At 38.6% G+C, this 15,000-nt stretch overlaps 1 protein-coding gene across 1 annotated transcript; it reads right to left on the minus strand.

Moving 5' to 3' along the window:
- Nucleotides 1-8,587: 8,587 nt before the first annotated feature.
- On the minus strand, nt 8,588-8,887 carry LOC141386782 (small ribosomal subunit protein uS7A-like). The gene has a single exon (XM_073955697.1). The coding sequence runs from the start codon at nt 8,885-8,887 to the stop codon at nt 8,588-8,590; it is 300 nt and encodes a 99-aa protein (XP_073811798.1).
- Between the last annotated feature and the right edge of the window lie 6,113 nt (nt 8,888-15,000).

Raw genomic sequence — 15,000 nt, forward strand, 5'->3', positions numbered from 1 at the left:
GGAGATAATTTTTGGGAGACGGTCCGATCCAAGAGAAACGACGGGTCAACAGGTGACATCATTTGTCAGACCAGATGACACGATGGTTATGTCTGGCGAACTGTGACACTCTCCGCTAATTCTGGTAGGGGCGCACTCATTGACCGTGCATAACGTAGAGCTATCAATATATTAAGCCAGCACTATACCCCTCTGGTCGTTTCCTAGGACCGAATTCCACAACTCATGATCAACATTATAGTCCCCCCCCCCAAGTACGAAAACCATTTTACATTTAACGTTTTACCGGAAGGAAAATGTTCAAAAAGTGTAAAAATGTTCATGTCGGAAAAATACCCTGAGTACGTTCCCGGCCTGACGTTGCAATATCAACTAAAGTTTTCTCTTATAGTTGCCACTTTGCCTGAATCGCTTAAATTTTGCATCTTCTCTTTTTTTTCAATTCCTTAAGATAATGATGACCTTTTGACCCAAAGCATTTTGTTCTTTGGTGGGCAATTAATAACACAAGCCACACACAAGCGACAGCTATCGCAATCACAACACTTCTTCACTACCAACCAACCACCTACTTCAGGTGTCCGATGGTGTTGTTTTGTATCCTGACATCAAAAATATACACCCAATTTCACACACACACAGACTAACACTTTATACCGCTGTTGTCGTTCAAGTCGCACGTCACAGCATTCATCGGTTGTTTCCTTGCGTGCGTAGCATAGCTACTAAAATGTGCAACGCACTTTTTATGGTTCTTCGGGAAGAACATGAACTCTTAAGACACACACAGCCTCTCCCACATTTGTTCTTGTCGTGTTTATCCCCCCAATGTGCTAAATGACTGACGACTGACTCAATGCTGCTTTCCGAGAGGAGGCAGAATGATTCGAACAAAAATAAAAACAAGATTTTTATCAGAAAATTTGTTAAATTTATCACTTTAAGCACACCATGTGGTATCACATCGTCAACGTTGTCAGGATGCAACAACAACACCAAACACAGCGGTTAATAGCTGGAGTTGCAAGATTTGCTTTCTATAAGTATAATCTTCATTATTAGGTTAAGCAGAATCATTATCATTATTTCAAAGCATATGGCCCCACGGAAAATTGTATAAGAAATTAAGTTTAAAGTTTTCCTATGGAAAACCTTATTCAACCAGGCTGTATTAAAGTTTTCCTATGGAAAACCATATTTAGCCAGGCTGAACTGCAATTTTCCTATGGAAACCCTTATTCAGCCAGGCTGAATTGCAATTTTCCTATGGAAAACCTTATTCAGCCAGGCTGAATTGCAATTTTCCTATGGAAAACCTTATTCAGCCAGGCTGAATTGCAATTTTCCTATGGAAAACCTTATTCAGCCAGGCTGAATTGCAATTTTCCTATGGAAAACCTTATTCAGCCAGGCTGAATTGCAATTTTCCTATGGAAAACCTTATTCAGCCAGGCTGAATTGCAATTTTCCTATGGAAAACCTTATTCAGCCAGACTGAATTGCAATTTTCCTATGGAAAACCTTATTCAGCCAGGCTGAATTGCAATTTTCCTATGGAAAACCTTATTCAGCCAGGCTGAATTGCAATTTTCCTATGGAAAACCTTATTCAGCCAGGCTGAATTGCAATTTTCCTATGGAAAACCTTATTCAGCCAGGCTGACTTGCAATTTTCTTTTATGGAAAACCTTATTCAGCCTGGCTGAATTGCAATTTTCCTATGGAAAACCTTATTCAGCCAGGCTGAATTGCAATTTTCCTATGGAAAACCTTATTCAGCCAGGCTGAATTGCAATTTTCCTATGGAAAACCTTATTCAGCCAGGCTGAATTGCAATTTTCCTATGGAAAACCTTATTCAGCCAGGCTGAATTGCAATTTTCCTATGGAAAACCTTATTCAGCCAGGCTGAATTGCAATTTTCCTATGGAAAACCTTATTCAGCCAGGCTGAATTGCAATTTTCCTATGGAAAACCTTATTCAGCCAGGCTGAATTGCAATTTTCCTATGGAAAACCTTATTCAGCCAGGCTGAATTGCAATTTTCCTATGGAAAACCTTATTCAGCCAGGCTGAATTGCAATTTTCCTATGGAAAACCTTATTCAGCCAGGCTGAATTGCAATTTTCCTATGGAAAACCTTATTCAGCCAGGCTGAATTGCAATTTACCTATGGAAAACCTTATTCAGCCAGGCTGAATTGCAATTTTCCTATGGAAAACCTTATTCAGCCAGGCTGAATTGCAATTTTCCTATGGAAAACCTTATTCAGCCAGGCTGAATTGCAATTTTCCTATGGAAAACCTTATTCAGCCAGGCTGAATTGCAATTTTCCTATGGAAAACCTTATTCAGCCAGGCTGAATTGCAATTTTCCTATGGAAAACCTTATTCAGCCAGGCTGAATTGCAATTTTCCTATGGAAAACCTTATTCAGCCAGGCTGAATTGCAATTTTCCTATGGAAAACCTTATTCAGCCAGGCTGAATTGCAATTTTCCTATGGAAAACCTTATTCAGCCAGGCTGAATTGCAATTTTCCTATGGAAAACCTTATTCAGCCAGGCTGAATTGCAATTTTCCTATGGAAAACCTTATTCAGCCAGGCTGAATTGCAATTTTCCTATGGAAAACCTTATTCAGCCAGGCTGAATTGCAATTTTCCTATGGAAAACCTTATTCAGCCAGGCTGAATTGCAATTTTCCTATGGAAAACCTTATTCAGCCAGGCTGAATTGCAATTTTCCTATGGAAAACCTTATTCAGCCAGGCTGAATTGCAATTTTCCTATGGAAAACTTTATTCAGCCAGGCTGAATTGCAACTTTCCTATGGAAAACCTTATTTAGCCAGGCTGAATTGCAATTTTCTAATGGAAAACCTTATTCAGCCAGGCTGAATTGCAATTTTCTAATGGAAAATCTTATTCAGCCAGGCTGAATTGCAATTTTCCTACGGAAACCCTTATTCAGCCAGGCTGAATTGCAATTTTCCTACGGAAACCCTTATTCAGCCAGGCTGAATTGCAATTTTCCTATGGAAAACCTTATTCAGCCAGGCTGAATTGTAATTTTCCTATGGAAAACCTTATTCAGCCAGGCTGAAATGCAATTTTCCTATGGAAAACCTTATTCAGCCAGGCTGAATTGCAATTTTCCTATGGAAAACCTTATTCAGCCAGGCTGAATTGCAATTTTCCTATGGAAAACCTTATTCAGCCAGGCTGAATTGCAATTTTCCTATGGAAAGCCTTATTCAGCCAGTCTGAATTGCAATTTTCCTATGGAAAGCCTTATTCAGCCAGTCTGAATTGCAATTTTCCTATGGAAAGCCTTATTCAGCCAGTCTGAATTGCAATTTTCCTGTGAATTGTCCTTTAACTTAGTATAATATACGGTTTGCATATACATATGTTTTCTTATACCTTTCTTTTAAAATAAATAATGATTTTTAAAAAAATGTTCTTGCTCCAAATTTAATGTTATATTTCTATAACGTGAAAAAAATTTCGCCCGGAATCGGAGTCGAGTTATTTTTTCGACTCAGACTCCGACTCCGACTCCAGCAAAATTGCTCGACTCCGACTCGTAGACTCCGACTCCGACTCCGAAACATTGGACAATTTTCCTATGGAAAACCTTGTTCAGCCAGACTGAATTGCAATTTTCCTATGGAAAACCTTGTTCAGCCAGACTGAATTGCAATTTTCCTATGGAAAACCTTATTCAGCCAGACTGAATTGCAATTTTCCTATGGAAAACCTTATTCAGCCAGGCTGAATTGCAATTTTCCTGTGGAAAACCTTATTCAGCCAGACTGAATTGCAATTTTCCTATGGAAAACCTTATTCAGCCAGACTGAATTGCAATTTTCCTATGGAAAACCTTATTCAGCCAGGCTGAATTGCAATTTTCATATGGAAAACATTATTCAGCCAGGCTGAATTACAATTTTCCTATGGAAAACCTTATTCAGCCAGGCTGAATTGCAATTTTCCTATGGAAAACTTTATACAGCCATGCTGAATTGAAGTTTTCCTATGGAAACCCTTATTCAGCCAGACTAAATTGAAGCTTTCCTATGGAAAACCTTATTCAGCCATGCTGAGTTAATGTCTTTCTATAGAAATCGGTTAAAGTAGAGATTTTCCATTGAAAAACAGATATTAAAAAATTTTTATTGAAGAAAACTAAATTCAGCTAAGCTGAATTAAGCGTTTCGGAAGTATGTACATAAATATTTCAGTCACAATTTTCTGGCTGTTTTATGTTATTATTTTCTTTCTAAAAACAATAATCCTTTCGTACTAAACGCCAGCACTCATTTCAATGATTTTAGAACAATGGGATGAGAAGAGGCAAATTGAAAGAAATAAAAATCGATCAACCAATTCCCGGGAAATCAATGCCAATCGAAACTATTTAATGTTGTAAAACTATTCACTGTTTAATTTATAGTTCCACGAATCGGTTGTTGATTTGTTTTTGGGCCATAAAGAGTCATCATTAAAACCATGGAAGAAACAAACACACACTCGTACTCACACTGAGAGACCTAGCGAGCGAGCGACAGACACACACGAAGTACAAGAAATAAAATCACTGATGTTGGGTGATTATGATGATTATCATGACAATGATTATTGTTTAGTGGATGGTATCCGAGGGGGAATCCTCAACATGACACACTCATCTGTGGAGGGGTTTATGGATTGCTTGGTGGTGGTGTTCATGTTCGTTTGGATTCATTGGAATGGTGTGGTGTAACCTTAATATTCAATACTTACAACAGAAACAAATGAATTTAATTGCGCTAAAACTCAATCAATTTCTCACTGCTTAGTGCCTTTTTTATAAGATTTCCATAGAGGCAACGATAGCATCAGCAGCTAGTACCATCACCACACAACAACCAGTACTTTCTTGCTTACAGTTCCCTCGATAAACACGGCCAGCCAGCCACATGTGGTCGAAGAATCAGTTACAAAAACAAAAACTAAGCCCTCTATTGTAAAGGAAGAAATGTAGCAACAACAACAACTGCAACATCAGCAGCAGGACACCAAGAAACCACATACTTTACAACAAACAACATTAACAACAACATAAACAGCCGGACGGACAGATCAGCCGTCAAAACATAAACAGCAGGAGAAGACAACACTAACGACATTTAAGTTAAATGAAATGAAATCGAGACTAACATAAACCTAGATCGGCTATGAATCTAGAGATCGGAGGTGATTTGGACAGTGGTTTTAGAACCATGGGCATTGGCCCATAGTTTGATATTGAAGGCTGTACTGCCAGCAAAACGAAGTTGTCCACAGATTGGGAGCAATTCCACAGAGGGATTGTATTCGTTGTTCTGTGTTGGGAGCAGCATATCCTGGAATGCCTTCAATTGTTCCACAAACATCCCAGGAAGGACAATGGAGACTTCTCTCCCTGCTCCTGATTATTTTGACCCATGCCGGGACAGAGTAAAACCCATGACCAATATGGACGGATGGATTATCACATCCACCACACTCAAACTTCGGTGAGATACAATAGATGTCGGGAGTGGGTGCATCTCAGGTGTTGCTCTGGACACGTCCATGTTAGGTTGCTACAGCACTTCAGTGAGTCATAGTTGTCATCAGAATACAATACTCCTCCGCAGTCCCCTCCAATAGCATCCGCACACGAAGCATTTAACACCGGTCATTGCTGTTCCTATCCTTCCTTCGAAATGCATCTTTTTTGCAATTTAATTACAATGGACTCCGAAGTAAAATGGAAGAAATGGTGGAAAGAATATATCAATCCCTCGGAGGCCGGGTCTATGCTACGGATTTACTCGAAGGAATCTTCGACCGGTGGCCGTAACCTCCGAGGACTACTGCGATAGGAGTTATGTTGCTGTTTGCTGAGTCAGAACATCTCACAACGTCACTCCAAATTCTTCGTCATAATATGAGTCATCCTCACAGTCTCTTGAACAACAACAAAGACAGAATCTTACACCCTATGTTGTAGTTCAGGGCCCCGGAAGTGAAGCATTCCTGCAAAACATCATGTAGCTTCCAACGTTGCGAAGGTTACAACGTCGCCTGATATTAGTCCGATAGGGGACTTCAGTGCTTATCATTAGCTTTGGTATTCTGTCTTTGGCAATGATCAAAGGGGTATAGCGCTGTCCGAGCAAATTGATAACTCCCCATTTTGCACGATGAACGAAGATGAAAGGAGATAGCTACAGCTCGCCAGGCATCGCCATTGTTGCTCACGGTGTGATAAATGACGTGTCCTGGCAACCCGTTATTTCCCTTGGCCCCGACCACCTTCATATCATCGTCTCCGTTAAGAGAACACCCGACTTCATAACCTCTGACCGCCGTACTCTTTTGAATCATTGGAAAAGGCTTCAAAGAATTTCACAATTACTTCTTCGGAGAGGATTCCCTCAGATCCTCTGGTGGCTGAAAGGGATTACACTATATCCCTGCAAGTCGAATACCCGAAACTAGACCAAATTTCCCAGCAGAGGCAGCGGGACCAGCAAATGAGCGTGATCAGCTTCATTGTACGAACCCTGAAGACCCAAGTGTTAAGGAATTTAGACCCCCTGAAGCAACGCAACATCACGCAGAGAGAAAAATATGATTGATCCAACAATATTCGAAGAGAAAAATAGGTATTGTAAAGATATTGTTAGATTCCGCATGTAGTATTTTGAGTCCAACAATCGTTTTTGTTAGTTACAAGAATTGTTTTCGTCACATCCAACAATAGTTGTTGTCATATCCAACAACAGTTTTTGTCTGCTGGACAATATTATTCTCGTTTCTTCGACAATTTTATTCTCTTCTCTGCGTGTTGTTCGATGCCGTGGTGAAAAAAGCAATTTTGGTGAGTTTTGTTTGTATGAATTCCCCTTATCTTTGTTTTTTGTTTTATTTTTGTTTTTATTTGTTTCTTCTTTCTCATTCTTCTTTGTGTTTTGATAGTTAAGTTACACCACAATCTCCACAATCTGAGAAGTGTTTTTGGTCGTAATTTGTGTTTTCTTTTCACATTTGTTGTGGATTTATGGTACTCTTTATGTTGGGGTAGGTGCTTGGAGGATGAGTGCAGTGGAGTAAGTTATGTTTTTTCATCCAATTTGTTGTCTTTTTAGTTAGTCCTGGCAAAATGCTCATAATATTATACGTGACATTTATACCAAAGTTATGTGGAAAGTGTATACGAGAATTATATACGATCAAATCAAAAATTTCAGTAACATATTTTCTGGGCTGACAATAGTTTTTGTAAAAATTCTAGATTATGATAGTTCCTACCATAGGTATTGTCAATGATTTTTACAATATTGAGGAATTTCGCAAGTTGTTTTTGTTTTATGTTTGCAGCAGACGATGGTATTTTTGGATTTGTAATTGCAATGCTTGAACAAAACAAATTGAATTGTTGGAACAAACATAGATATTGTTGTTCCAACAAAAGCGAAACACATTTTTTTTCTGCGTGATTGGTATAGTATTAATCAAATAGTAGGCAACGGTTAAGTAACTCTCGAATCCGGGGAAGGAGGATCCGAAGAAGGGCGCGTGCTATGTTAAACGGTAATTTATAGAGCACCCCGAAAATAATAGGATGCGTTATTGTGTTGTTTACAGTGACTTGAAGAAATCACTTTGCAAAAAAATGGAATTTACTTGTGAACATTTTCGTCCGATAAATTTTCACAACTTTCGCCAAGGATAATCACGACAAGAGTGTACCGATCAAATTACATCTTTGTATGTCGATAAAGAACCATCCTATAGCACTACGAAAAACTGGTTTAATGAATTCAATCGTGACCGATATTCGCCAAGAAACAAAGGTCGTGAGGGTACTCCAAAAACGGACGTTCTGCCAGAAAAAAAATTAAGCTGCGTGTTAACGGATAATACAAGAGCGCCATATTTTATATCGTGAGATGGAGGCATCCGAGGACATTTCTTCCAACATCTAACATTTGATATTGCATGAACACCTGGCCGCATAAATGGATCTTCTCGTTAGCAATTTGACAATCGCTCAAAAAAGGCTCTTGTCAATTGGACGACGAATCTTGGACCTATGCGTCGGAGCTCGAAACAAAAAAGCAATCGACCGTGTGGGTCTTCGAAGCGAGGCACATCCAACGAAAGTTGTTCATGGAAGAAGCACTTCGATGCAAATGGCCGCCTGCTTACGGCTTGAGCAACCCGCTTGTTCGGGAAACTACGCAATTTTCACATGTAATTCGAAAGATTCCAGTTGTAATTTGTAACATTTCATTTGTAATTCGATTATTCTACACCTTTTTCAGATGTAATTCGAATTATTTTAATTGTAATTCGAGAATTCTATTTGTAATTCGTAACACTTCATTTGTAATTCGAATTATTCCATTTGTAATTCGAAATATTCCATTTGAAATTTGAATTATTCCATATGTAATTCGAATTATTCCATTTGTAATTCGAATTATTAAATTTGTAATTCGAATTATTCCATTTGAAAATACAAACAATTCGCATTACAAATAAAATTATTCGAATTACAAATGGAATAATTCGAATTATAAGGAGCAGATCAAACGTTCAACAATGGGGTATTGAGCATTGGCGAAACGTTTGGCGGCATAACAACCAGCAGAGTGGGGCAAATAGCGAGCGAATATCTCCTTAACGGAAATGTAATCTTGCAAGGAGATACCGTTTACGGTCATATCATCGCAAGGCCAACGGCCGAACAATTTGATTTCGGCCAATTCAGTTGTGGAGACAACATTGGTTTCCAACAAGGTCTCAGCACCCTCAGTTGCAATTGGAGGTTGTTTCTCGAAAGATTCGGTAACGTTCTCAGCAACTTCAGCCATTTTTTCGCTAAGAAAAATTATTCCCGATGCAAACAGCAGTGAGATGGAGAGTTATTATGTATATGATTAGATTATAGATATGATTAACTATGGCAATTCATTCTTGAATTTTGGACGAAAATAGTTAACAGTAGTCTTTCTGCAAGAATATTCGAGGTCCGGGTGATGTTGCTCAATTCATATTGGGCCCAAATTTATTATATGCTCTGCATGTGGGCACTCTACATTTGTCTAGCAACTGAACCCTCTCACCTGTCTCTCGATTCTTTATGGACGCAGCTAGAAAGACATTTTCCTTTCGAAAGTTTCTTCAGGAGCACCTTTTGTTTTCGTAAGATTCTTCAGAAGCACCTTTTTTGGAAAGGTTCTTCAGAGGCATCTTTTCTTTTGGAAAGGTTCTTCGAAAGCACCTTTTCCTTAGGAAAGGTTATTGAGAAACACCTTTTTATTTGGAAAGATTCTTCAGAAACACCTTTTCATTTGGAAAGATTCTTCAGAAACACCTTTTCCTTTGGCAAGGTTCTTCGATAGCACCTTTTCCTTTGGCAAGGTTCTTCGAAAGCACCTTTTCCTTAGGAATGGTTATTGAGAAGCACCTTTTCATTTGGAAAGATTCTTCAGAAGCTCATTTTCCTTTGGAAAGGTTCCTCAGAAGCACATTTTCCTTTGGCAAAGTTCTTCAGAAGATCCTTTTCCTTTGGAATAGTTCTTCAGAAACACCTTTTCCTTTGAAAGGTTCTTCAGAAGCATATCTTCTTTTGAAAGGTTCTTTAGAAGCACATTTTCCTTTGGAAAGGTTCTCTAGAAGCACCTTTCTTTGGAATGGTTCTTCGGAAGAACTTTTCGGTTAAAAAGGAGCTGAATTTATTGCACTGCTCCGAATACGACTATTTTGCTATTCTACGACGAATAGACTTACCACTAAGGTCGGAGGAAACGAACTTCGAGCCAATAAATGTACACATACCACCCTCAATCACCACCTCTAGAAGGTAAAGAGATTTCTAAATTGGAAGCTGGAACACAAGCAGTAGTCTATAGCTATACCAACGACTCTCATATAAGTTGCACAAAAATTGTAGTGTCTTCCAAACCGTAATCTTTGCAATCAAAAAAGCTGCAGAAATGATAAGTGACATACTTGGACCAGTGCATATCTACATCGTTAGTCGAACGGGTCTTAAATCACTCAGGTCCTACTCTATCAAGTCTGCGGCAGTTTTTGGATTTCAAGAAAACCTTGGAACCGGATTCTCGGGCCATTGCAGCATCAAAGGAAATGAAGTAAAGTATGATCAGACGCGCCGCGGATTTGAGTCTCCCGATGCTGCAATCGATAATTCGACCAATTCAACTCTGTGTTACATCATGCGACAGTTAGAACAAATCTATCGGTATAAGGCTATCCAAGGCAATCTGGCCAATCCTCACCAATCTGGCCAAGAACCAACTCCCTACTTTCCCTGAAGATCTGAAGCTAGCAGTAGGAATAACCACGGGTCACTGCAGAATCAGATCTATGTCTTGCAAATGGGAAATTTATTAAATTTGCTGGCTATTGTAGGCTATGCGAAAACGAAGGAGAAACAGAGACAATCGAACACTTATTTTGTACCTGTCCAATGCTTACGACCAAAATATGGCGACTAATGCTTGAGCATACGATCCAATCTCTGACAGCCTTCTGCCAAACCGTTTCAAAAAGGCTGCTGAGTCTGGTCTGAGATAGCGACAACGAGAATACTTCCGCTTCTTAATACCTTTTTTAAATCTGGTTACTTAGTAAATAAAAACTTGGACGATTACCCGAGGTAACTATGGTCCAAAGCTGACAGTTGTACGCAGGTACTTGTAGTGTTGATGTTTTGAATGAACAGCTGATCTGGATTGTTTTTATTCCCTCAGCATTTATGTTAACGAGGGTATATATACTTATGGTTTTAGACCCCAAGTATGTTTGGACGAAATCCGTTTCAGACAATTTGGAGTTGATTTAGCAATGTCCGTCCGTCTGTATGTCTGGCTGGCTGGTGCGCACGATAACTCTCGAACGGATGAACCGATTTGGTTCAAAATTTGGATTTCGTGATATTTTGTCCAAATTTAGTTCAAGTTCGAAGATGGGTTATATCGGTCCACTCCATCCGGTACCTCCCCCAAAAAAGTTCGAAAATTTTCGGAAAATTTGTGCGCACGATAACTCTTGAAGGGAGTAACCGATTTGGTCCATACTTTGTACATCGTGAAATTTTCTACTAAACTTAGATGAGGTTCCAATATGGACTCAATCGGTCCACTCCTTCGGAAACCTCCCACACAGAATGTCGGGAAAGTTTATGACCTGCTCTCGAATCGCTTTGATTTTTGTTGTAACAACTTGTATTTGGTGCCCCCATTACGGCAATTCAAGTTTTATCAGAGGCAAGTTCATACTTCCTGAGAAAATAGACTGAAAGTTGCAAAAAACCCCTTTGACACCGTGCGTAGTGGTTGGAGTACAAGATAACTCTCCAACGGATCTGCCGAACCGATCCAAAATTTAAACTTCGTAATATTTTGTCCAAACTTAGTTTATGTTTGAAGATAAGCCATATCGGACCACTCCTTCAGGTACTTCCCCTACAAAAGTTAAAATATGTTCGGAAAAATTGTGCGCACGATAACTCTTGAAGGGAGTAATCGATTTGGTCCATACTTTACACTTCCTAATATATCTAACTGATATAGAGCAGGTTCGAATATGGACTATATTTGTCCACTCCCTCCCACACAAAATTTCGGATAAGTTCACTTTAAGACCTGCTCTCGAATCACTTTGATTTTTGTTGAAGCAACTTGCATTCGCTGCCTCCATTACAACGACAAAAGTTTGTTCAGGGGCAAGTCCATACTTCTTGAGAAAACAGCCCGATAAAACAGCCCTGTTCGAAGATACTTTGGAAATGTATACCGATGCTGTTCGTTGTGGTCCTATTTACAGCGATATTATGTTTTGCGTGGACAAGTCCATGCTTCCTGGCATACTGGTCCAAAAGTTATACGATGACCCACTGAAATGACTAGTGGGCGCCATATCTATCGAAAAGATATGACAAAATAAGATCCAGGACTTTGTCGATCCATTCCTTCAAGTACCTCCTCCGCAACACTTTTGAACTTTAATCCTAATCTACATTTTTGTCGGCATGTTCAAATGTCCAAAAAGGGCCACAAAATTCTGAAAAGACCCTAAATACATACGAACGATCTGTCCGTAGATGAAAGTTTCAATTCACATCGGCTGAGGGCAAAGCCGACTGATACTTTTTTTTTTGTTTTTGCACAACTTCCGTCCACCCTTAACCACTGTGCATTATTATTTAAATATTTTATTACAGCATCTCGTTATCTCTTGGTCATCATCATCGTCATCAACATCATCGCAGCATAGTGTCAGGTCTTTTTGCTTACGAACAACGACGAATATTATCTTGTGGTCAAAACAGAAGACAAAAGACAGAAGATAGATAATGCCAAATAGCAATGACAACAACAACTGCAACAAAAACAACGATATCAGCAAACATAAGGCAATGATATTTAAGTGTTGAAGATTATTCACCAAAGATTATCATCGTAAAGGCAGTGTATGCAACATATCGTTGGATTTGGAAAATCATCTTCTCTCTCCACAGCAGTCAGCAGGTCAGTTGAAGGAGAAAAACCCAAACTTCAGGGAACACTACTTCGTAATACAAACAGACATACGTTTGGAACATCAGCTGATGATAATGGTGACTTTTGACTAATTGAGGTAAAGTGTAAACATGCAGGAAGGGGGAGTGTGATCAGTTTGGGGCAGCAACGTAGAGGGAAATATGTACATCACGACATTTCGGAGGAAGAAGAGTAGCGGGTTAAAATCAACAAAAGAGGGTCTAAAATATGGCCATGAGTTGGGGTTCTGGGGATTCTAACATGCCGACAAAAATGTGGATTAGGCTTAAAGTTCAAAAGTGTTGCGGAGGAGGTACTTGAAGGAATGGATCGACAAAGTCCTGGATCTTATTTTGTCATATCTTTTCGATAGATATGGCGCCCACTAGTCATTTCAGTGGGTCATCGTATAACTTTTGGACCAGTATGCCAGGAAGCATGGACTTGTCCACGCAAAACATAATACAAACAGACATACATACGTTTGGAACATCAGCTGATGGTAATGGTGACTTTTGACTAATTGAGGTAAAGTGTAAACATGCAGGGAGGGGGAGTGTGATCAGTTTGGGGCAGCAACGTAGAGGGAAATATGTACATCACGACATTTCGGAGGAAGAAGAGTAGCGGGTTAAAATCAACAAAAGAGGGTCTAAAATATGGCCATAAGTTGGGATTCTGGGGATTCTGGCCCTCCATTCAACATTAATGTAAAAATTGGGAGCACCATATTAGCTGAGTCCTGACCAGAAATTTCCACAACACCCTCATAACATACCTTAAATTCCACAGCATAAAATTTGCTTCTTTGTCTTACACCACTTCATTACTCCATTGCCCTTTGGAATAACTTTTCACTGCCTGTATTAAAGCAAAAAAAAGAGTTCCCCCAATGGTGGTGATATGTTGCACATAAGTTGCACTGCATCCGAACACAACACACCAAACATATCTTCGACATAAGTCTGTATTTAAATGTATGAGAATAGTTTAGTTATTTGATATGCTCATCAATCGCTCGTTTGTAGAACCATTAAATTGATATCATGTCGTGTGTGTGTTGCTTTTTTTGTATGTAGAATGGTGGCTAACTGATTGGAGTGACTGCTGGCTATGTTTGGTTAACTGGGTGTCTGGACATTTGTTGGCTGTTGTGCCGAATGTGTGTTTTTTGGAAATTAATGTTGGAATGGGTGTTAAAAAATAATGATCTTAAATACAATCATGTTTACATGAAATTCACACACGCAATGTAAACGCACTGCGCCCCAAGAGATTCATCCACAATCCATGATGCTGCTGTCTGCCTTGGTGTAGTCACAAAATCAGCAGGTTACGATGTCATTTTATGGCAGGCATTGTAAAATAATGCCATAATTTTTGGATACAGTGGTTTTGAATTTTTTAAAGAATATGTTTTGAGGCACCGACAACCTTCAATACGTGGATTTTTAAAGAATATTTTTTGAGGCACCAACAGCCTTCAAAACGTGGATTTTTAAGAAAATTTTTTGAGGCAACAACATCATTCAAAACGTGGATTTTTAAACAATATTTTTTAAGGCACCAACAGCTTCCAAAACATGGATTTTTAAACAATATTTTTTAAGGCACCAACAGCTTCCAAAACATGGATTTTTAAACAATTTTTGTTGAAAGAATATTTTTTAAAGCACTAACAGCCTTCAAAACGTGGATTTTTAAAGAATATTTTTTAAGGAATTTATTTTTTAAAGAATATTTTTTTAGGGACCAACAGCCTTCAAAACGTGGATTTTTAAAGATTATTTTTTGAGGAATTATCAGCCATCAAAACGTGTACTCTTCAAGAATATTATTTGAGGAATTTTCAAGCTTCAAAACTTGGATTTTTAAAGATTATTTTTTGAGGAATTATCAGCCATCAAAACGTGTACTCTTCAAGAATATTATTTGAGGAATTTTCAAGCTTCAAAACTTGGATTTTTAAAGAATATTTTTTGAAGAATTTTCTGCCTTCAAAACGTAGATTTTTTAAAGAATATTTTTGAGGGGTTGACAGATTTCAAAACGTGGATTTTTTAAAGAATATTTCTGAGGGGTTGGCAGCCTTAAAAAATTGGATTTTTTAAAGAATATTTTTGAGGGGTTGGCAGCCTTAAAAAATTGGATTTTTTAAAGAATATTTTGAGGGGTTGACAGCCTTCAAAATCGTGGATTTTTTAAAGAATATTTTTGAGGGGTTGACAGCCTTCAAAACATCGATTTTTTAAAAGAATATTTTTAGACCACTGTTTATTCAATGCATTTCATTCGTGTTCGAATTGTATTCAATTTGTTCACTGGTCAGTGACAAAAATCAACAGATAAACCTGAATGGTTTGAAATTACTGGTGGCTCTAATTTTTTCTTTAGAATATTGGAATATTTTCCCCCAA

Source organism: Musca autumnalis, unplaced genomic scaffold, assembly GCF_047663935.1.
Source record: "Musca autumnalis isolate F117 unplaced genomic scaffold, ASM4766393v1 scaffold_5, whole genome shotgun sequence".
In the NCBI taxonomy this organism is placed as follows: domain Eukaryota; kingdom Metazoa; phylum Arthropoda; class Insecta; order Diptera; family Muscidae; genus Musca; species Musca autumnalis.